Genomic DNA, 24627 nt, shown 5'->3' on the forward strand with positions numbered 1-24627 from the left:
ACAACAGTATTACAAGTGCATGCAAATCAAGGGCCTGATTCTTTTTGTATTGTGTCCTGAAAGCTCTCAGTAGAGTCATGGGGTCCTTGGACCCAATACAAATATAGACTAAGCAGTGATCTGTATTTCAGTGTTTTCGTGAGGTGAAATGTCTTTTTTTTTTTTTTCTAATGACATTGGTGTCTAGATGAATGGATGCTCCATAATGAACAAAGGGAAACAGCACGAACCCAGGCTCTGATATAAGGGAGCAGGGTTTCCCACATGGCTGTGGGTAGGTCTGTGTGCCCATGTGATTGTCCTCTGAGCGCTCTTCAGTCTTCCTGCTTGTAGCGTTTGGAAACACTGGATGAGTAGGATGGCCCCATCACCTTAGTCAGTGATGACAGCTTTGAGGTTGTGCTTGGCAGAAGAAGGCAAAGCTCCACTGTTTTTTCGCCTGGGAAACTAAACTTAGTGGTACAACCACAGGTTTGAATCAAGGTGAGGCACAATGTGCTGTCATGTGCCTTTGCTGTCTGCCTGGTGTGAGGGGTTTTGTCTGGTGGCAGCTCTACAGTGTTGTGCTGCTGTGGGAGAAAAATACGTCCCAGCTATGATAGGCCTATGGAGTGGCAGTGGGATACAATGGCTAAATATGCCTTTATATTTAAAGAACACTTGTGCATAGTCATTTATCAGATTTTACTGGAAGGCTATAATATATATACTGCTTTAGCAGTGGGTGAAATGGGGGATTATCAGGAAACCTAGTGGAATGGTATGTTGAGTTTGGAGACATTGTGGATTTAGGAACATTGAGGAAAACCTCTGTTTGTTGTTTCAGTGCCATAAGGCGGGCAGCAGACATGCGCACAAGCATAATGTTAGACTCTTCGCTGATGCACTATGCAAAAAATTATAAGAAAAATTTTTATCTGCTTTCACTGTGCCTTCAGGATTGTGTTTTTTTTTCATTGGGCTGACTGTCTTTGTTATCTCTGCCAGAAGGAAAAGATGAGTCTTATTTACGTCGTATATCTTCTGAGAAGTGTGAGAAGTCAGTAAAGTGAGAAGGAGGTTATGAGCACCATATTGTTTACCTGGCTTTTAGCATTTTCATTGGTGCCCTGCAAATGCCATCAAAATGGTTCTTAGGATAAGTACGCTGGAAATCTGTCTGAAAATGTTGATGCTGGATCCTCAGTCTAATTGAAATGTGAACACAGGTGTCTGAATTTATGACAGAAGAAATTGGTGCAAAAGCTTTCTCTTGAGGTAGATCCTCAGAAGAGAAGAAAATCTGAATGGAAGACTAGATAGTTCTATGTTAGTGATTTAACAATAATTCATTTTTTAAAAAAGTTTTTACAAGATTGTGAGTTGCAACAAAATCTATATGATATTTTGATAGAATCATAGAATAGTTTTTGCTGGAAGGGACCTTTAAAGATCATCTAGTCCCTGTCCCCATCCCCCACCATGGGCAGGGACATTTCACTAGATCAGGTTTTTTAAGATGTCCCTGCCAGTGCCAGGGGGGTTGGACTAGATGATCTTTAAAGACGATCTTAATATTTTTAATTTTTGTATACTTATTATTTATTTTAGGTCAGACAACTTGGGTCAATTTTAAAGTATCCATATGGAAATAGTGAAGAGTATACAATCTCCAATGGGTGGCATCAGACTACATTCTTCTTTGGTCATTATTATATTTAAATTGCTGCTGAAACTTGCTTATTTTTCAGTTTTTGATCTTCTTCCATATTCCAACAAGAGAGTGGTAGTGAACGTCTTGCAACAAGCATTTGGGGACCCTATGCTGAATGATGTGTACTTGCTCTCAACATTCAAACTGCAGCCGAAGAGTACAGCTACCATATTTGGCCTATATTCATCAGCTGACAACAGCAAGTATTTTGAATTTATGGTAATGGGACGGATGAATAAAGGTGAGTTGTTTGCAGTATGTAGGGGAAAACTAGTGTTGGATCCGTAGTTATTGGTATGTCACAGACGAATGTTGAAAACTGTGTGATTAACCTTTGTGGTTGAGTCGTTGTTGCGTGCTGTCACCACTTACACCCCCCATCACAAGATAAAAGTGTTGGTTACATCCCCTTTCATGCCCCTTCTCTTTCCTTCTTCTTGCTGGATGCAGCTCTCCCTGGCCAGGGGAAGCTGAACAGACAATCAGCTGGTATCTCCACTCTGCTGTGGTGCTTGCTCTAAGCAATGCTGAGGAAGGAAGATAAAAATGGAGTATGGAGAAAGGAGTCAATTTGTTGTGGTTTTTTTTCTTTCTTTTTCCCCTTAGGACAATCACTGGTTCTTATTACTCAGGAATGTGAGGGACACATGCACATGCTGCCTCATGCATGTGAAAGGCAGGTTCTAGTTACGCTGACCCTGGAGGTTAGATGTGACTATGCAGGACAAACATTCCTAGCCCGTAGGGGATGTTTTGGGTGAACTAAAGTGTTTGTTCTCTGTTTGCTGAAATTGGTTAATCAGGAGTCAGAGTAGGAACTTCAGCATAGTTTTAGAAATGGAGAGCTTTCGTCACTCTCTAGACCAGACCTAGGATATATTACTGTTTTAAGGTTCATTGAGAAATTGTCCAATGATGTAAATTATTGTTACCCCATTGACTTCGCCACTGCTATGATAATTTGCTGCTGCACATGTTTAATTGGGCAGCTGAGTCCAATATACTGAGAAACTCTACTGAGAAGTTTCAGTTTATACATAGGAAAATTATTTTATATGCTTAAGAAAAGCATACCTTTTGCTTGGGAAGTGTAGGGGAATGAGTTAGATAAAACATCTTTAGTTTTATCAAGTCTGCCAAAATCCTTCTGAGGTCACAGAATATGAACTTTTGTGCTATATTTGTGTTGGGGGTGAGTAACACTGACTAATTGCTAAATAAATGATAGATACTCTCTCCCTCTCACACACATTTGTGTGTGTAAATGTTACACATATATATAGGAATGCATATGTGTACACACAAACATGTCTATATACATAGTTTTGAACATATCAAAATATTCTCTTGATTTTCAAGATTACCTGCCTGCCTGGTGGTTACTGATATACTTTAACTAACAGACTTAAGAGGCTTTCTGGTGTGAGGTTATTAGGCTTCTCTTGGTTTTGTCCTCAGGATGTCAGTGATATATTTGACAAGTGTCTGTGACAGGGTAATGGCATGTAGGTAGGCAGCACGAAGAAACTTGTCCTGTCAGTGAGCAGTGTTCAGTAGGTGTTACATCAGTAACCTACCTGTTGCAAAGGAGTGATCAAACAGGGAGGCTTTTTGCAGCAAGGCTGTTTAATGGAGGTCTCTTTGCCTCCTTTTCGCTTTAGTGCACCTTGTTGAAGGCAGCGTGCGAGTAGTAGGCAGTGTTTTCACATGTGATTTCTCTGGAAGTGTCAAGTGTCCCATATGGCTACTTCATACAATGAGTACTTTTCAGAGGCAAATAGCATCCATGGGTTTCTTATACTTTTTAAATGATTCCTTTACGGAGCAAACAGCAGCAACTGCATGAAAGTGATTAACTTAACAATTCTGTGAAGCGGTTCCTATTTACTGGCAGGATTAGTTGTTTCACTGAAAATCTGTTTCTTAAGCAGTACACGTGAGCCACTTGCTCTCATGAATGCCAGTGTAGAATATCCTAGCAGCAAACACGTAATGCAGGGGCTTGAATGAGTTAAGTCTTACGGAGGCAGAGGCTGTGCTCCAGCAAAATCTCCCTTCAGAAGCCTACTGTAGTTTACTAGATGGATATTTGGCTTTGGATGAGGAAGGAATACTTGATCCTCCTTCCAAGCCAGACTGCTCCTTGTCCTGAAACTATTCTGGCAGGGTCTGCTCTGGGCCCTGCCACCATCTCCTCTTTCTTTTTGTAGCTTACTGCTGCATTTGGTCACCCTGAATGCAGGGCCTGGATCCAAAGACCTTGCTTTCATATGACCAGGCGTGCATAATATTCACATAAGTAAAATGACTGCAACATGTTCTGTCCTGCCAGATCTTTGAGTTTGCCAAGAAATGCTACCTTTGAGCAAGTTACTGGTGACCTCGTGCACCTTTGCGGAAATCTCAGCTCTGGCAGTGTTTTGACATAGACAGCAGTGAAAATATTCCTGATATTGATCACAGCTGCTGAGACTTTAGCACTAGCGTAGGCTTTAAAGGTGGAGACATACCCTGCCCTGTTAATGCTGGTAGAAAACTGGATTCTTTTAATCATTAGATTGAGCCATTAGAAAAATATTAGGGAACGTTTATCCAGGAGCTCAGAAGGTCACCAACAGACAGAGGTATCACAGCATCAAAGAGCATTATCTCTGAAGCTAATAAGAGTTTTTCCCTCCACTATATCCAGGCCTTTTAGTTGACCTCATGTTAATGTAAGTGTTTTTTGAAGGTCAGAGTTTTTGTGAGCTCTCACTTGATACAGCAGTAGCAGCCCTCTGTGAACCTCAAACAGATGTTCGCAAGAGCCAGCACTTAACTGTTTAGGTGCCTGGTGACTCGGCAGCTTGACTCCTCAATGCACATAACTGTTATCATGAGGAAATAAGGGACATGCAGACTGGTGATTAGTGGGATCTTTGAAACAAGCTCTGTCTAATATTGTAGTTACACTGTCTAGTACCTACACTGTCTAGATGCACTCAGCTCATTGCTTCTGCAGATATGCATTTGGAGAGCCAGGGAGAGATTTTGTGGAGAGAACTAGCTAGCTGATCTAAGAGATTTAGCTTGCAGATCCTAGCCTACCAATCCAACTTCCTTAGGAAAGAGACATTTTTTCAATATTATGCAGCATGTAAGAGTTTTTGTTTTTCTGCTGTTTTGTTTTCTAATGGTGCATTTTACTTCATAAAATGAGGATTTGTGGTGTGAATTATCAAGTAGGTCATTCACTAATGCCTTAAAAAAGAGTTGGGAGGAGGTTTAGTCATCTTTAGGGGTGGAATATGTCTTTCCTGTGTTATATTTTGTTTTTACTTACTGCTTGTTACAGTGAAATGCAGGTTATTGGGTTGGAACCATGCTTCCTTTGGTTTCATTTGGATACACTGTCAGATGGCTTCACTGAATGCAATATGCATCACCAAAACTGATTTTTTCTAGTTGTACATTTCTGCTACAGTGTATTTCTAGGTCAGTCAGATATGTACTTGCCAAAGTGCTGGCTGCAGGCTGGGCGCTACACCCTTAACATGCAAAAATACAAGTGGTAAAGGGAATGGCCTGTAAGGTGACATTGGTGAAGCCAGTTAGAGAGGCCTGGATGAAGCAGTGGAAAACACTGTGCAGGGAACAATACTTTACAAATGGGGAGCCATGCCAGAGTTCTTGTAATCCTGCTCTGAGAGTCAATGTTCCAATTATTGTTACCATTTATATCTGTATATGGGATGCATTTACAAAAGTTGACATGTGGAAAAATACCAGAGCAATTGCAGATTTCCACAGGATCATCCTTGATCAGTCTTGGGTTATCTGCTACCCTCTGATAGTCCTTCTGTGTGTTTTGTATTAGTGGCGCTGCGCTATCTGAAGAGTGATGGGAGGCTGAATTCGGTGATCTTAAGCAACATCCAGCTGGCTGATGGGAAACCCCATGCTGTCATCTTGTGGCTGGGTGGCCTGCAGCAGGGGTCAAGCACAGTAGAGTTTTACCTGGACTGCCTGCAAGTAGGTGCCATTCAGGACCTGCCAAAACCATTTTCAGTGCTGTCTCAGAGGTCGGCGGCAGTAGAGTTGCACACTTTCCAGGAGAAGCCACAGGTGAGTGGGAAAATTGTGAGCAGGCTGACCACTTAGAGGGATCAGCGGGGATCCCCTTGATCACTGAATCCAGACCACAGTCTTTGCAGCAGCCAAGCTCTGTGCGATGGTCCTTCAGTAATACTTGAGTATTAACTTGTGAAATAAATGTAAACATAAGTTCCCTATGGAACAGGTGAAGCCTTAGCTTCATTTAACCTAGCAATAGTTATGCTGTTTGTTTTAAACACAGTTTTTAGCTTATTTTAAAAAATTACTGTTTCCCTTACTTCAGTCTAGGCATTTCTTGGGGTCTGGACTTTTTGCAAGGACTTAGCTGGTGCAGTAAGGGCAGTTCTTTCTCAGCTTCTTACAGCTGTTCAGTATGACCAACCCTTGGCTGTGTATGTGGCTTTTCTCTTCATGATAAGCCACATGGGCTAAAAAGACAAAAGAAGGCAGGGATTCATGTGGTGCAGGGATTCATGTGGTGCAAGACTCCAACCCCCATCTGTTTGACTACAACAGCTTTTCTTCCTCTCTCTGCCAACCAGGGGTTGGCATAGCTTCCTATCATCTCTGAGTCAGCAGTCTGAGGTAAACTATCTTTTACAAGTATCTTCCATATCTTTAATGCAAAATATGCATTAGAAGGTGCAAAGGCATTCTGCCCCCAAGGTTACCCCCTTGTTATTTCATTGCAGGCTTGAAAATGAGCCAGCTTATGTGGAGAATCACTGAAGTGCCCACATTCCTGACATGAATGTAAACCTGTTCGAGAATGGGGGAAAACGGCTGCTTTGAATTCTGTTCAACAATAAAAAAAATTTTTACATGCCACGGGTATAAAAATACGTGAACTTCCTGTTATCGTATGAATTGGAATGGTAAAAAAAAGTTCAAAATAAAACCACAGCTATGTGAAAATCTGCAAGGCAAAGATTAGGGGTTTTATTACAGGTCAGATGGTGGTGGGTGGTCCTGAAAGGGATGATGTAGGAGCCCTGCATGCTTAGGAAATGGTCAGCCTCTCTCAAAAATTAATTTATTTTGTCTCATATTTCACATTTTTTCCATTGTTGTACCAGAATTGTGTTTTTCTTCTGAGTCCAGGATACGCTAGATGAGCTGAAGCTGGTAACTGGAGGAACACTTGCCCAAGCGGGGAACCTGCAGGATTGTTTTCTTCAACAAATTGAACCTGTTCCTCAGTACACTGGTAAGGCCTGCAACCAGGAGTTGAAATTGTTCTTTTTGATACCAGTGCAAAGAAGCTAATCTGATGAATATTAAAAATGTGGAGAAGCTCTATAGACAAGTAATAACAATTGTTTGACTGAATTACAGCCATGATTTCCTGTAGATATTTCAGAAATAGCTCACTTCGGAGAGAAAACAGTTACTGCTGCTGGTGATAAAGCAATGAGTTGTTGTCCTAGTAAAGGAGGAGTCTGTAATGATTAAAAGAGTCTTTTTAGTCTAATTTGGAAGACAAACTTCTGTGATCATGGTTTCTTTGTGTCAGTTTAATAATATTCTAAGTATTCAAATTGCAGACAGGAAGTAGTCCTTAATGTGATACACTGCTACAGGCTTTATGAAAATAGGTAGATGGATAGAGTAGCAAGACCTATTGGTGTGCTTATCCACGTGGCCAGTAATCATCTTTTGTTGATCACTGGAGTGTCCCAGAGAGGGGAAGAACAAGGCGTTAAGAACACAGGAGGCTACAGAACGTGTTGGTGCTACAGCTACAGAACCTGCGGGTCTGTGTGGGAAAGCCATTGCAAGGCAGCCATTAGTCCTGCCACGAGTTAGCCAAGGTTTTTTTCACTTGCTGGACTGGAAATCTGCTCCAAAACCAATTCCTTTGCTGCTGCTGCTGAGCATTGTGGCGACTGAGCTGGGAACAGGGAGGAAAGGAAGGAGCTGAGGCTACTGGGATTCCTGTGAGGCCCCAGGGGCTGGGTGCAGTCCCCTGTGAAGGGCAAAGGTGCTCTCTGACTTCTTGACGCAGCAAACCTGGGTTAGACTTCCCATCTGTACCCCTTCCTAGTCCCTGTCAATCTGCCTTTCTGCTGCAGGTGTGAGGGAGAAGAATGGGTTTGCACTGTGCATGCAATATGTTAATATGTGACAACCATGGCGGGGATAAAAAGTGAGTTCAAGGTTTGAAATAGGATCTATGATAAGTTCTCTCTCACAGCCTTTCTGTCCCTGTTGACAAACCCAGCCCTGCAGCATTGCTGCTTTTGATTACAGTAGAGCCAAGATACACAAGTTTTATATGAGAGCATCCTGGATACCATTACATGAATGTAGGCATCAGTGATGTGCAGTGATAACAGTGATAACCATTAGGCGTGGCACTTCAGGGCATGGTTTAGGAGGCATGGTGGTGTTGGGTTGACTGTTGGACTTGATGATCTTAGAGGTCTTTTCCAGCCTTAATGATTAGATGATTCTATGATTTGTTGTGTACACCTGTGTAGGGATGTTTGTGAAACCTTTCTGGATTTACATGCTTCATTTCCACCTCAATCCTGTCTTGGGTACCCCATCTTGCCTACATGACTCATCTCATGCCTCTTCTCCCATCTCACTGTTCTAAGCCCATTAAAGTATGTGATAACAGAAACTGGTTTGCCTTTTAGCTATGTAAAACCTCATGCGTCTGTTTTCTTGTTCCTTGACATATATACACCTAGGCAAAAAGTGCAGAGTTTTATGATCAAAGGTCTCTCTTTTTCCCTAAATCAACAGGCATTTACACATAGAAGGGAAACACTGAATTACCTTTCCTCCTAGAAAAAACTCAGCTCTGTGAGTGATTGCAGACTTGCAGCTTTCTCACTTGTAACTTTTTGCTCATTGATCATTAGTACAAACAGTAGTAATACAGAGAGATACTGTCTCTCCCTGGCTACCTCCACCTGGCTGAGCCTCTCAAAATTCAGTTGCTTATAACCTTCAAGTGGAATTAGTATGAAATTAATAATAAGAATTAAACAACTCACATGAATATATTCAAAGCCTACATAGTCAAATCCACCAAAGGAAAAGGTGCAAATGTTCCAACAGCAATATTAACTCAGCTGACTTGCATGATGCCCTTTTACAGGAGCAATATATCAGATAACCACAATTTTGCTTTCAGCCAGAAAAAGCTGGAATGCAAATGCTTCACTGTTGTCACAATCCACTGTTGGGTTGAACAGTTTGGCAGAGGGTAAACGCCCTTGCTTTCCAACCGAGCTCAGATAATTCTGGGAGGTTGGGGGCTGCTGGACTTAACTTCTGATTAACTCCCATATGTTATCGTGACTAGGCTCCTTTTACATTTTCAGAGACAGAATGAAGGCTCAAAATGGAGTCAAGTGCCAAGTCGCTTTATTTGGCCAGAAATAGATACAGGAGAGAACAGCAAAGAAAGGGGGAAAAAAAAAAAAGGTGAAAAAGGGAACGAGAGGGAGGGAGAGAGTGGGACTGTTACAACAGCTATCACCACAGATCTGCGGCAGTCTGTCCGGTCCAGGCGGGGAGTCCAACTGTCCGATGCATCTTTGAAGCCGGTGGAGGGCAAGATGTCCCAGAGCACACCCCCCCATCATCTCTGCTGGTTTCCCCTTTTATAAAGTTGCTCTCTGGCAGAGTCAGTAACTGTTCTGCGTACCCCTGCCTCCCACTCAGCGGTGGGGTGCACGCCCAGTACTGTCACTAGAGGGTGCTTGAAAGTTCTAGAGGGTCTGAGCCCCCCCCTATGTTGCCAGTCGGCCTTGGGCCCGGGCGTACGCGCGGGGGACGAGTACTCTGAGATAACAGGGCGCACATTCCTGCTGGGTCGACCTTGGTGATTAAACTGTTCTCTTCAGCTGCCGTAATGATCAGGCTTTAGTAGTGAAACTTGCCTGCCAACAATGTTGAGACAAGTTTCTAGTCCCTGACAGCTGTATAGGTGTGTGAGACCTATGTACCTTGGTAACAGCATGTTTTCCTATTAATTGGAAAATCCTTGGGAGAGCTTTGGACCTGAATAACTGTAGATGGCTTTGACTGTGTGCTTGGTCATTACTCACTGCCATGGCAGCAGCATTCCATCTGTGTTCAGTCTGTGAGAGACACCTAAGCAGTGTCGATGAGAATATGATGATCTGGCAGGTTGAAAATGTGTGTTTGGATCTTTGCATGTGGGTAGGAAAAAACAGTGCAAGATGCACTGGGTTTGGTAGATGAGATTAGTATGCTGCATGAATCATCATCACAAAATCATTCAGGTCAGAAGGGATCTCTGGAGATCATGTAGTTCATGTAGGGTACGTGAACCTGACATAGCTATGTTGCACCAGACCGAAGGTTCTTTTAACCTAGCTACTGTTAGAGACAGTATGCCAATATAGACCTAAAGGCAAGAGTATTAAGAGAGTAGAGTTACAGTGTGATTTTCCCTGAATGCTTTCCTATTCTCCAGCAGTTCATGGTATACAGAGCTCTTGACACAGAGGTGGAGTCTTTGTGTTTTGTACTCAGTATGTTTCCTTCCATGAATCTGTCCAGTCAGTTTTGAATGCATGATCAAGATTGTCTCCTGGCAAGAAATTAATCACATCTGTCAAGATATCTCTTTCTGTTTACTTTGAATCTGCCTCTTCATAATTCTACATGCAACTTGTATATGTAACTTCTTTGGTGGAGGATTATAGGCTGACAGGAAACTGTTCTCTTGTCAGCCATCCTCCATACATTAATCATGGCAGGGTCTCTGGCCAAGTAACCAGTTTCTTTGAATGACACTTCAGGACTTTGCTGGACGGGGGAAAGTGGGGTGCTTGCGGCAGTATTGCTCTCAAGAGAGCTAGAAAAATTATTTGAGGCATTTCATGGTGGCCTGCAATTACACAAGCTAGTGTTTGTGCTGCCTGGGCCAATTAGGTGTGCAATGAAGCTGGTCACCTGCTCTAAATCCAGGGTCCAGTACTGGAACATGTTGCCCAGCTAAGTTGTGGATGCCTCATCACTGGAAGTGTTTGAAGTCAGGTTGGACGGGACTTTGAGCAGCCTGACCTAGTGAAACATGTCCCTGCCATGGCAGGGGGGTTGGAGTAATGATCTTTAAAGGTCACTTCCAGCCCAAACCACGCAATGATTCTATACTGCAAGGTTCTGGGAAGAGAAAGACAGGGTGGCTCCCTGACATGACCTCAGGCTTACAGAGAATAAGTTTGTCAATGGACTCCGGTTTCCTGTTGGACAGTAATTCTTCAGATTTGTCTCTGAATTTAATTATTGCTGTGAAAGCCATTCCGCTACGCAGGTTGTTACTGACTCATAGTATAGAGCTATGGACTAGCTGAACTGGGAAGCTGCCTCAGTAGGTGGAGTACAGATGAGAGAGATTACATGGTAGGACCAGACAACTGTATAGCTTCAGGCTGTACCTTTTGCTTACCCTGCTTACTCCTGGGTGAAGCCACCCCACAATACATGGTGAATGAACAGCTCCCTGAAAGTCCCCCTGAGTTCTTACCACTTACTGCTGTTCATTCTGCTGCAGATGGGGCCTACCGTAGGACTTGGCTTTAAATGGAAGAAAAGGAAAAAACAACAACGGGAAGCCATCTGTTTCTGCTCTGCTGTCTAAATTTGCAAGCAGGACATGTAGTTCATGGCAGTATAACCTGTTTAGTCCTTAAAGTTTAGCAGTCTGCAAAACCTAACTGCAGAATAGATCTCGTTTTGATTTAGACACTAGACAACAAACAGCATCTGATCTCTTGAGAATTTTTTGCAGATCTCAATCAATAATGCCTAAACCATTCTTTGTTTAAAAAATCCCAAGCAAAATAAGAACAGATCTCAGCATCTGTCCTGACAGCCTGTGTGCCAAGTTCCACTATGAGACTCTGAAATATCCATGATATTATATCCTGCTGCCTTCCTCCCAAATAAAAATAAGACAAGGTTGGGACCAGAACAGAGGCAGGTTCTGGAACAGGTGGTTCCCAAGTCTTTAAACTTGTTCAGTGTTTTGATGAGAAAATCTGAAATGAAGAGAACGTAGTATGTGAGGAGTTGGATAATTCCCACTAGAATGTTTGGAAACAGTTAGACAAGCTTTGAAGTACAAAACAATGAGATAAACATTAAGAAAAGGATTTTTCATATAAGCTTTCAATACTCAAAAAAGTAACACATGAATAAACCTCCCTGGAGCCATTGGGCATAATATCAAAATATCCTGCCTGCTTAGAATGTAGAAGAGCATATATTTGTGAAATTTGTTTTGACATACAGATTTAGAGAAATAAACAAATAGCTGCTTGAGAGAGCTACAAACTCAGAAACGAGCTACAAACAGAAACTACTACAAGCTACTGTGCTAAACATGCTCCCTGCTCCTCTGTCACTGGGTCAAAACTAATGTTTTATTTAACAGATAAGTCTCATGAAAATCTTGGGTTGATTCTGGTCCTTCCCTATGGCTCATTACAGATGTAATTTTTAGTCTTGTCGCAGAGGTCTTTGTTACTTGATATTGAGAACTGGCTTTGGTGAGAGTTCATAACATGTTAAAGTAGATGTTTTGTGAGCCTGTACAAACTCTGCACCCCTAGAAGCTGACGCAGCCATGAAACTTGTGTATGCGCTGCCTTTGGGGAGAAAAGCCAAATGACTGTCGCAGGTATTAAAAGAGCTGTTTTTGTCAGAGCAAGCACTCTTCAGGTATGGTTGGAGCTGCACAGTGAGCTTGCTCAGAAAGCTGGGTAACTTCACTCTGAAAAGTGTTTAGGAGTGGGTTGTGGTGACATGGAATACACTTACGAAGGATGACTTCCCATTGTATGCATAGATACTTTATGCCCCGCCTTGCCTTCCTGTCCCAAATGGGTTATCACAAAAACAGCCTTGAATCACAAGGTTTCATTGAGGGTTGCTGGTCTCAGGCCTTGCGGGGGAAACCAGAAACACTCGTGGCATTAATTGCCCGTGTCACTAGAGAGCTGTGACACTGGAATAATGGTAGAAGAATCACAGGCTGCTTTTATCTCTGTGATGAGGTTTCTGCTTTGCTTGCTTCTGTGGTATACAGTGGAGTTCAGTCCAGAAAAGCCTTGAGCTCATGCAAATCACTGTAAAAGTTGCAGCTAGATACTGTGTTTGCTCTAAGGATTCCTGCAGGGCTTAAGTAACAGCAATGTCTGCCTTCTTTGGCCCTTTGTGGTGTTGCCGTCTTGTATCTCAGAAATTATCACAGGAAATGAAGGAGTGTTATGTGCATTGTGCACTTTCTCATTGCTCTTTCCCTGCAGGTGATTTTAATAGGCAGCTGATGGGTCAGATGATGCAGATGAACCAAATACTGGGAGATGTGAAAGACCTTCTCAGACAACAGGTACTGTATAAAGGCTTCAGTGTGAAGTATCCCAAGCTTGCCATTTTGGACAGAGTCAGGGCAGAATTTACATAACCAATAAACTCCTGTGTAGAGTCCATTGTCTCAGAGGCACGGCACAGTGGAGACGAACTAACCACACGGGTCCTGGTACCCTGTGCTCACTATGAAGGATCACTGAATGTGGGAGCGTAGGGCACTTGCTTAATCAGATCCAGAAAATGTGGTGTCTTCAGTGGAAAGAAACTACAGTAGCCATCCTAGCCCACTGTTAGATGGAGGTAGGTGTGAGACACAGAACTGGAATTGCATTTGTTCCCCTTGCAAGCGAGTGTCGGAACTGGAATTGTTGGTGGCGCATACCTTTAGTTAAGCATGTCATTCTTAAAGGTCCTGTTGATGAAGGCTGAACTGAAGTACAACCATTTTCACTGTCCTTCATTTTATACAGTACAAAGAGCATCTAATTTTAAGATAGGGTACCTGTGTTGCATGGTTTGAGTGGCATCTTGGGGGAAAATTATGATGGTACTTCTGGCAGCTGCCTGTGTCCAAATAATGCTTATTTTCTATATCCTTAAGGTCAAAGAAACAACTTTTCTGAGAAATACCATAGCTGAGTGCCAAGCATGTGGTAAGTATTCCTGTTATTCCCTGTAAAAGGCAAGCAGATGAGATGTAAAGTAGTTTTAAAACTAGTATTTATTGCGTCAGCTTTATGTGGTTTCTAAGGAGTGCTTTTTTAAAAATACTGTGTCCAAAGTTATAGATGTGTTGGACACAAATTTAAAAGAGATTTTCATTAGAGAAAAAGATTTCGGTTTCCATAGACTTGACAATTACCTGTTGGGGGATAAAACCCCACTAAACCACGCAGCACCACTCACCCTGTACTATCAGTCTTACACTGCCACAAAGCTGTGTCACATGTTCTTGGGGAGAGAGGTATTGCCTGCTAGGTGTCTCATAAACAATCTTAGCAGAAAGACAAGGGAGGAATTATGTTCTGCTCTAGCTAGTATTTGTCAGTCTGAGGAAGATCATATACAGTCCACCTGAAAGTCATCTTGATTCTGAGTAGGCAGTCACTGGTTAACAGCAGTAAGACCAAAAAGGTGGTCTCCGTATTTTCACTAAATGAAAGAAATAAATGCTTTCCCAAATGTCACTGCATGGCCCTCCTACATAACTGGCATAAGGGGACACGTGCTCAGTATAAAAACCGAAATACTCCTTCACTGGGTGGGGAGAAAGGCCTTAAACTCATCAGGCCTCTTAGCTGATTTCTTGTCCCAGTCTATCAGCCTCATCAAAACTCAAGCTGAGCTCTAGCCAGGTTAACCTTTATGTGTAAGTGCCAAAGAAAAAGTCTTTAAATCATGCATGCATTAGTACCAAGGTTCAGCACCTGCTAGAGTCTCAGAAAACCTTGCTTTTCCCCAGGGCTGGTCACTGTGCACCTAAGCCAGTGTACTTGCATGTCTTGCTGTGTGTTTGTGGGCTGCCAGCTGCAGCTTCTTCATCCTCTTAATTGTAGACTGTCAGATACACTTTTGCAAAACCATGGCACTATTTTTCTTATGAAGTGGTAGTGTTGCTGATTTAGCCCGAGAAATGCCTTGTGCAATCTCACTTGAGTCCCTTGGGCCTTCTGAGGCCACCAGCTTTCAGAGTGTTCTCCCCTGTCCAGCAGCAGATCTGTGCTGGGACTAACTTAGCGGAAGGGCTTCCATGTGTAGCCAGGAGAAGCACGTGGACCTAACAAAATAGCCTTAATTTTCCCTGTCTGGGGACACAGCAAGCTGCTGGGCCATTCCCTGCATGAAGTCTCTTCAGCCACAGCACAGCTGGTAGCAGTGCAGTGCAGAAACACAAAGTCCCTGCTGTGCAACATCTTGGGGATCTCTTCAGAGCGCTTGCCAGCTGAAAGCCATGATGGATGTTTCTTTCAATTGCTGAAACTGTTGTTCTTTCTGCATTAAAGGTTTGGGAACTGTGAATTTTCCAACTCAGCTTCCTAGGCGCAGTAAACCCAAATGTGAAGTTAATTCCTGCTTCAGGGGAGTCAGGTGCGTGGAGACAGCAGAGGGATTTCAGTGTGGCCCCTGCCCTGAAGGGCTCACAGGAAATGGAGTTACCTGCTCAGATATTGATGAGGTAAAATAGTGACTTTCACTGAGTTTTTAAAAAAAAGGGGGGGCTAAAAATCAACTGTATCATACATATCAATGGGTTGCTTATGCTTGCTGTCTTCAGCATTTGCTGACTGCATGCACAGTGGATATTAATTTTGATTTGATTTTACCTCCCTATTTTGCTGTTCCTGCATCTTTATGGAGGTTATATGTATGAAAACTTGAAATGTGTGAAGATTGGTGAGGTGAGAAGTCACTTAAAGGAGTTCAATGTAAAAAAAACAAAACAAAACAAAACCCAACAACCTACAAACCCCAAAACCAACCAAAACAAGCTTTTGATGTAGTTGCTTCTATTCCACAGAAGATGCAGTAGCTTGTGATGTAGACAGAACTACAGAAGCACTTCTTGTCAATCTGGGCTTTTTTTCTTTAAATTGAGTGCTCCTGAACCAGCCTTGGAGATCGAAGACTTCTCTTCAATCCAAACTGGAGCCATGTTTTCAGCCTTACCTTAAAAGTCTATGAAAGAAAAGGAACATTTATTGTTATTGTTGTGTTGAAAGCTGATAAAGTTGATGTTAAATCTGTTTTTTTTCCCCCTTGTGCTGTATGTTAGAAGTTCAGAGCTTGCTTGTATTGAGCACTGAGTTAATAAATTTATGATATCTTAAACAATAAACAAAACCTGTGTTAACTGGAATGTGACACTTATTCAGAACACAAAAAGACTACTTACAGTTTCACTGCATTTTTTCTGTGGTGATTTTTGCCATTACTCTTTAGTCATCTTTGTGGAAAAAGTACCTAGGTGTAGTAGACCAGGGAACCAGGAGAATTAGGTCATTAGCTGTGTCTGTGGATAATACAGTACTAACAATGCACCTGCCTAATGATGTAAAACAGCAAAAGCAATCCTTTTTTTCTCCTTCCTAGCCAACAGCAGATGTGCTTTGACTGCTCTTTTGGTTTACTCCCTCCTGTAGGCCATCAGCAGAGAGGATGCGATGTGCCCAACTTATATCTGCCTGTGAAAAGCACTGAGGAGAGAAAGTGGGTTGAGTGTGGCAGTTTCCTGAGTTGTAGGTGATGTCTTTTGTTTTGCTTCACATGGCACGGACTGTGTCTTCTGCAACAGAAGACGCAAAAAATGGAGGTGGAGCACTGAAATGTGAATGCAAGAGGTGAAGCTGAGACAGCTGTGGTGCAAGTTTCATGTCACAGACAGCCACAGTGAGAGACTCAAACCAGCCTAGGTGGAGCCCACCAGTATGGATGCATTCTACCTCCTGAGCCATACCCAGACTGAGGCAGAGGATGGCAGTAATCTCCTCCCTGCCATTTTCAGGGTTGGAGCAACTCTAGCCATGACAGCAGTGGTGGGAAAACAAACCAAGACTAGTCTGTAGCAGCCCAACATTGACATGGTTTTCTATGAGTGGTCACGCTCTGCCTCTGGAAATTGATGTGCCTTCATGTTCCTGCCACCCCTCCACATGGCAGACCTGATCACACGTTAGAAACAGCAAGGAAATTTTGCCAAAATGGTGTCATAGAGATACAGTCTTTCTTATATGAGGTCTTTACGTGGACACTGCTACTAAAATACCACCTAATCTGTTGTGGTTTTGTTCACCAGTAAGTATCTCCTTTAACAGCTGGATTTTCACTTAACAGGTGTGCGGGGAAAACAGAGATAATAAATGGCAATAGCTTTTCATTGTCTAATAAGAGGTGGCATGTCATATTATTTGTTTTCCTGAGTTAGCTGAGACTAAGAAGGAAAATTTTTTTTTTTTGAAAGCTCTTTAGGAATCTTCTGGGAGAGCACCTTTCTACTGAATAAACTATTTCTGTACTTCCTTATAACAGGCATTTAAAAAGAAGTTCATGTACCAATTCTGATAAAGACAAATCTAGAATCTTCCTCACTAAGAGCAGCCATCATCTTTTCTGAGGCTTTTAGCATCTCTGCAGTATGTTCCCTTATTCATTACCAGTTTGAAGACATTACTTTCATGTGCTGATGCCCTGTATCTTGGGAGCTGTGGCTCTGCTCTGTGTACGGTGTAATTTGAGTGCCCTCTACTGCCTACAATAAAAAATCCACAGCAAATAAGGAGCACAAAATGCCTGTCCTAGGTTTTACATCTTCCTTGTGCTAGTTGTGGATTTACTTCTAAAAAAATCTTTCTGTCAAACACACTTTGATACTAAAATACATTTTCTTGCTCCCTTGTGTGTGTTTGGCTACAACTTTTATGATTGTTTTAGGTGGATATCTTCTGGATTGTTCTCCCTCCATCTTGCGGATGTTTTCCTGTTAGATATGGAGAGGGGAAAAAAAGGCATATTTTAAAAACACCTTTGTATTTCTTTCTCATGTTTCTTATTTATTGTTGTCTTTGACCCACATGCAGCATGATGGCATGTTGATGTTTTTGGTACTCTTACCAATATTGCCTAGCTGCTAGTGTTGATGTTGGAGAGGCAGCAGTGTGGGATGTGGTTCCCAAACTGGCACCCACAAGGCCAGTGAAATGGGTCATAGCTATTCTGTAAAACCACATGAGGCAATGAAGCGAATGGTGCCTTCAGGCCATGGGTGATACTGTGAGCATCTGGTATTTTGGTAGAAGTGCTGAGGGTTGTTTGTGGGCCTCTGGTCTAGAAATGTGTGGGTGCCACTGACGTCCCTGCTCATCTGCCTCATGTTTGGTTTACTTCTGGCTATGAGATTTCCCCAAATATAAATGGGGGAGAATGCTGCTGCCACTTGGTGTGTGTACAACACACAAATGCAAGACCATTCAGTGAGTTGGAGTTATGCAGCTTTCCTCATATTGTAGTCTGGACTCTTCCTCAGAGGCTGGGAGCCTCCTGGGACCTGAACCTGCCCAGCAAAAGGAAAGATGTGGGATCAGAATTAGGGCATCAACTACAGGCTGTAATGGAAGACTAGAAATGTTACTTAAATTACAGAGATAGGTGAAGACCTGCTGAGATCAGAAATACCTGCAGAGACTGTTTCCTCTATAAGCCAGCTCTAAACAGAAGATATACAGACATTGCATGTAGCATTACCTTTTACTAAGAGGTCTGTGCACAGAGTCAGGGTCTGGATGTTACAGAAGCACGAACTTGTGCTTGGTTAATTTTTTTTCTTTGCAGTGTCGTTACAACCCTTGCTTCCCTGGAGTGCGATGTGTAAACACTGCTCCAGGTTTCCGATGTGAGACCTGTCCCCCAGGATATACAGGACAAACCGTGCAAGGGATAGGACTCAGCTATGCCAAGAGCAATAAGCAGGTGAGTGGCAGCATCCCTGCAGCAACTACCTTTGCAAGGTGCTGGTTTATATCAATGCATTGCTATAGCATTTTATTTATACTTCAGTCGTTCCGTAATTGCCTTGTGCAGTTAGGCAGAGATCAGAGTGTTTCAATTAGAAGATCCAAGTTGTGTTTGCTTGGTATTAATGGGAGTATTAACAGCCTAATACTGAGGACCAGTATGGAAACAAGAAAAAAATGTTATTACCTTCATAGATATCTCTGATCAATTTTGAAGGGGCTGTGTTGGTTTCTGTAAACTGGCTTTGAACTAGGAAGAGTGTGATAGAAAAGGCGTATTTTACTGTTGTGTTTTGCATGTTCCTGTGGCGCCCTACAAGGGGAACATATCTCTTATCTAAACTCTTGTGGACAAACCAGACGCCCATCTGAAGTTTGAAATTTTCTGTGTCACAGTGTCTCTTCAGGGTTTATACATGTCTGGAGATCCATTGGAAAGTTAGCCTATGGATATGTCTGTGCCATTCTGGGAGCAGATTCAGAAGAGGCTATGACCCTTTTCTAGACTTAAACTTTAGTGGCTTTTCTTCAGACTGTATCTCAAATTTACATTGTTTTTATTACATGTTGATTTGTTTTATTGCTAGGTCTGCTTAGATATTGATGAATGTCAGGCTGGTGGACTTGGACCCTGTGTTCCAAATTCCCATTGCATAAACACTTTGGTAAGCACCTTTTGATTTGTGGCTTTAAAAAATTGATTGTTTTAGAATTCCATGGGGCTAGGATTGGATTTATGGCTCTGACTGAAGAGCTGAATAATACAATTTGTTAGTTGGCTTAATCTAAACCAAAGAATCCTTTCCTCTTTTCCTAACTAATAGTAAAAATAGTAAAAAAATAAATACTTGATTTGTCATTAACATGTCTATCTGAGCTGTATCCCTTATCACTTTCCCTGAAGAGTGGCAGGAACTCTTCTCTCCACACCATCCAGTTATGGGTGCTTACAAGTATGTTATGGCAAGGAACCTGTTTTGAAAGACTAAACCTTTGCTTCCCCTCATCTCTTCCCACCTGGGAACTGCTGCAACAAGCTGTTCCCCTGGGTTCTCTTTTTATAGAATTAATGTCTTCACTTCATTAGGGTGTTTACACAGTACCAGACATCCCTCTAAATAAGTACAGAGAGAAGGAAAGCTGCAATTGGTACAACACTTTTAATACCCATACATATTAAACCCAGGAGAGCAAGCATAGCAGAAGTAGAAATGGTTTGAAAGATGTTTGGATCCAACAGAAGGGGCATACAACCATTTTAATGCTATGAAGCAAGTTGGATCTTTCACTCGGAATCACAAAATCATAGAATCATTTCATTTGGAAAAGACCCTTAAGATTATCAAGTGCAACTGAAAACCAGATGCTGCCAAGTCGCCACTAAATCATGTCCCTATTTGCCACGTCTACAGGTCTTTTAAATACTCCCAGGATGGTGGCTCAGCCTCTTCCCTGGGCAGCCTGTTCCAGTCCTTGACAACCCTTGCGGTGAAGAAATTTTTCCCAATATCCAGTCTAAACTTCCCCTGGCAGAACTTGAGGCCATTTCCTGTCATTCTATCACCTGTTACTTGGGAGAAGAGACCAACACCCACCTCACTACAACCTCCTTTCAGGTAGCTGTAGAGAGCGATAAGGTCTCCCCTCAGCCTTCTCCAGGCTAAACAACCCCAGTTCCCTCAACCTCTTCTCATAAGACTTGCTCTCTAGACCCTTCACCAGCTTCGCTGCCCTTCTCTGGACATGCGAACACCTCGATGTCCTTCTTGTAGTGAGGGGCCCAAAACTGAACACAGTACTCGAGGTGCAGCCTCACCAGTGCCAAGTACAGGGGCACTATCACCTCCCTGGCTCCTGCTGGCCGCACTATTCCTAACACAAGCCAGGATGCTGTTGGCCTTCTTGGCCACCTGAGCACGCTGCCGGCTCATGTTCAGCCGACTGTCAACCAACACCCCAGGTCCTTTTCCTCCAGGCAGCTCTCCAGCCACTCTTCCCCAAGCCTGTAGCGTTGCATGGGGTTGTTGTGACCCAAGTGCAGGACCCGACACTTGACCTTGTTGAACCTCACACAATTGGCCTCAGCCTATCGATCCAGCCTGTCCAGATCCCTCTTCAGAGCCTTCCTCTACTCAGCGCTTGTCAGGGCACACCTGGAGTACTGTGTACAGTTCTGGTCCCCACTATACAAAAAGGATGTGGACAGGCTGGAAGGGGTCTAGAGAAGGGCCACCAAGATGATCAGAGGACTGGGAAGCCTGCCACATGAGGATAGGCTGGGAGAACTGGGTTTGTTAGCCTTGAGAAAAGGAGGCTTAGAGGGGATCTCATTACAATGTACCAGTACTTAAGGGGTAGCTACAAAGAAGATGGAGACTCCCTTTTAACAAGGAGTCACATGGAGAGGACAAGGGGGAATGGACACAAATTGCTCTTGGGGAGATTCCATTTGGACACAAGAGGAAAATTCTTCACAGTGAGGACAGTCAACCATTGGAATAATCTCCCCAGGGAAGTGGTTGACCTGGCCATGTTGGACACATTCAAGAGTCATCTGGACAGGGTGCTGGGGCATCTTGTCTAGACTGTGGTCTTCCTGGAAAGGTTGGACTAGATGATCCCTGAGGTCCCTTCCAACCTGTGATTCTGTGATTCCTACCCTCATGCAGATCAGCGCTCCTGCCCAACTTGGTGTTGTCTGCAAACTTACTGAGGGTGCACTTGATCCCCTTGATCATTGATAAAGATATTAAACAAGACTGGCCTCAACACTGAGCCCTGGGGAACACCATTTGTGACCAGCTGCCAGCTGGATTTAACTCCATTCACCACAACTTTCTGGGCTCAGCCATTCAGCCAGTTTTTTACCCAGCCAAGAGTACACCTGTCTAAGCCATGAGCAGCCAGCTCCTCTAGGAGAATGCTGTGGAAGACGGTGTCAAAGGCTTTACTGAAGTCCAGGTAAACAACATCCACAGCCTTTCCCGCATCCACTGAGTGGATCACCTTGCATAGAAGGAGATCAAGTTGTTCAAGCAGGACCTGCCTTTCATAAACCCATGCTGGCTGGGCCTGACCACCCAGTTGTCCTGTATGTGCCACTTATGCCACTGTCAAATACTGTTCTGCTATAGCTGGCTGCACAGAGCAGACTTTCTCCACGACAAGAGAAGGGTTAAAGGTATCCTGCAGCTTTAAAGGTGATCTTTTTTGCAGCTAGGTATCATTGAGGCAATCAGTAGTGTTCAAAGGGGTGTGCTTTGCTTGTGAACAGCCTTGTTTTTCTAGGATTGCTTTCACTGTTCAATATGTTTATCTTTTTTTCTTTTATATCTAGAACATTTCTGTCACATGTATCTAATTGTATGACTAGTCCTCTTCAGGAGGCCATCAGGCCCTCTTTGCAGAGGGCAACAAGTGGCCTGCCATCTGTCAAAACAGAGGAGTGGGTTTTTTACTGCTGTCTCCCTTTAGAAATGGTTTAGTCTAGAAGTGCTGCTTTACAGGCTATTTTAATGTATGCCAGGGCCTTCCGTCATCTGTCTATCTTCATCTTCAGCCTGAAAGTATGCAGACAGCACAGAGTTAAAATTTAGAATTGTGCTGGTTTTGACTGGGATAGAGTTATTTTTCTTCCTAGTGGCTGGCATAGGGCTGTGTTTTGGATTTAGTATGAAAAAATGTTGATAGCACACTGATGTTCTAGTTGTTGCTAGGTAGTCCTTACACTAAATCAAGGACCTTTCAGCTTCTCATGCTCCTCTGACTGAGAAGGCTGAAGATGCACAAGAAGCTGGGAGGGGACACAGCCAGGACACCTGACCCAAACTGGTCAAAGGGATATTACATACCGTATGATGTAATGCTCAGTATATAACTGGGGGAAAGCTGGCTGGGTGGCCATTGCTTGGGAACTGGCTGGGCATCAGTCAGTGGGTGGCAAGCAATTGCATTGGGCATAATTTGCTTTGTTTTTTATTTATTATTGTTAGTATTATTGTAATTATTATCACTGTTATCATTACTATAATTATAATATTATATTTCATTTCAGTTATTGAACTGTTCTTGTTTCAGTCCGTGAGTTTTCTCACTTTTACTCTTCCAATTCTCTCCCCATCCCACTGCGGGGGGAGTGAGTGAGCAGCTGCATTGGTGCTCAGTCACCAGCTGTGGTTAAACCATGACAGGAATGAAGCTAGAAACAGAGGACAAAAGTAATGCCCAGCTGGGTAGTAAATGTATTTATTGTAGTGGACTGGGCCAATCCTGACAGTTCCTCCAGCAAGCTTTGTATAGGAAGACTGAAGTTGTATGAAGTGCCTCAGTTTTACAAAGGGATGGATGCACAAGTTTGTCAGAGATCTGTCTCTGTTCCTTGACATGTAATTAATAGTTATTCTCTATAAGGTTAAAAGATGGTTTTTGATTAACTTATTTCATAGGTTACAAATCCAGAAGTACATGAGATAGAGACAAAAGCCTCATTAGATGGCTAAAGAAGACCCCTTCTTAGCGGCATTTATCCATTTATATAGTTTTATATATCCATTTATAGTGATTGTCCCAGCCACACTGAGATTCATTGGCTTAGCTCCTTTGTGTTTGCTTACACAATGGAGTGGCACAAATATAAAATATCTATGTATGCCTCTGGGTAAACTACTGCAAAAGAAAATTAAGTTTGTTCACAGTGCAGGAGGACTCAATGGATGAAAAATGACGTTTGCACAGCATAATAAGCAGTGACATGGATCTCACTCACATGGCAGCTTTAAAAGAAAAAGAAGTCCTATTAGAAGGCTGGCTAGTAACTTTGTGTTCTTACAGGGGTCTTACCGATGTGGACAGTGCAAACCAGGATATACTGGAGACCAAGCCAGGGGATGCCAGGCTGAGAGGAGCTGCAGAAATCGAGCCCTCAATCCATGCAGTGTCCATGCCCGTTGTATTGAGGAGAGGAGAGGAGAGGTGACGTGTACTGTGAGTTCATAAATTCATGCATTTGTACAATGAAAAGTAGCCTTTATTTAGGCTGGGACTGAGAAAGTGTTTGTGGCTATTTTATACAGTTGGGTGTTTTAACAAGATTGTGGCACACTGGTCCAGACAGCTATGAAAATAGCGGGGCTGAGTCTATCTTGCAATTGTTTCCTTCTTGCAGCATGTCTGTAAGGTAACCATATTCATGTACCATATTTATGGTGTCCGTGTAATTAGATCTTTTGGGAATGGCTTTCATAGACTTTCTATAGTCTCCTCAGAAAGGACTCTTTCTGAGTCACTCTACAGACGACATCAAAAGGACAAATTCCTCTCCTGGTGCTCAGCTACATAGTTGTGGATAGGGATTCTCTCTGCATACTCAATGTGCCTGTATTTGCCTGCTGATAGAGATGGTATTTTTCCAGTTGAAAATCATACAGGCATAGGTAGGCTATACTGTGCTTTCCAGCCCTGGCAGCAGAGGATCACCAAGTGGTGTATGAACTTTCACTGTAAGAGTCTAAATGAAGTATATTACTTAGTTTTTCCAGCTTGCACGGGGAAGCAAGAGACTAATCCTGTGTCCTAAATTTGGACGCAGTGCGTGCTTTTGCTGGCACATGCTTTGGTCTCATTTTTAAGTACATCTATTTCAAAGAAGAAGAATCTAGGATATTTTAAGCCCATGCTGTAATGAGAAGATGCCTAGATACTTGTGTTAGGCAAGTCCTCATTTTAAGGGGAGGCCAGGGATTGGCATGCAGTTCTATTCATGTGTCTTCAGTTACAACACAAATTAGGCATTGTTTGAAATAGTACCAGTTTAATTAGCTAGGAGGAACTTGTGTGCAGATGCACTTGCTTTGCTGATGCAAACTTAGTAACTGTCAGTGAAGTTTTCTCTTAAAACTTCCTGTAGTTGCGGATGTATTCTTGAGATACTGAACAAAACACAGTCATCCATCTAAACATGGCCCCCTTGTTGAC

At 42.8% G+C, this 24627-nt stretch overlaps 1 protein-coding gene across 2 annotated transcripts in view; it reads left to right on the forward strand.

Moving 5' to 3' along the window:
* Window positions 1-24627, forward strand: part of THBS4 (thrombospondin 4) — a 41035-nt gene that overhangs the window by 2390 nt on the left and 14018 nt on the right. The window contains exons 2-10 of one of the 2 annotated variants that reach the window (XM_075078730.1): window positions 1731-1934; window positions 5550-5797; window positions 6890-6995; window positions 13084-13166; window positions 13749-13800; window positions 15151-15323; window positions 18473-18610; window positions 19242-19319; window positions 23485-23637. In XM_075078730.1, the coding sequence (XP_074934831.1) occupies window positions 1731-1934; window positions 5550-5797; window positions 6890-6995; window positions 13084-13166; window positions 13749-13800; window positions 15151-15323; window positions 18473-18610; window positions 19242-19319; window positions 23485-23637 (1235 nt within the window). The remainder of the gene's footprint in view (window positions 1-1730; window positions 1935-5549; window positions 5798-6889; window positions 6996-13083; window positions 13167-13748; window positions 13801-15150; window positions 15324-18472; window positions 18611-19241; window positions 19320-23484; window positions 23638-24627) is intronic. The other variant, XM_075078729.1, reaches the window with a different exon arrangement.

This window comes from Phalacrocorax aristotelis, chromosome Z, assembly GCF_949628215.1.
Source record: "Phalacrocorax aristotelis chromosome Z, bGulAri2.1, whole genome shotgun sequence".
NCBI lineage: Eukaryota > Metazoa > Chordata > Aves > Suliformes > Phalacrocoracidae > Phalacrocorax > Phalacrocorax aristotelis.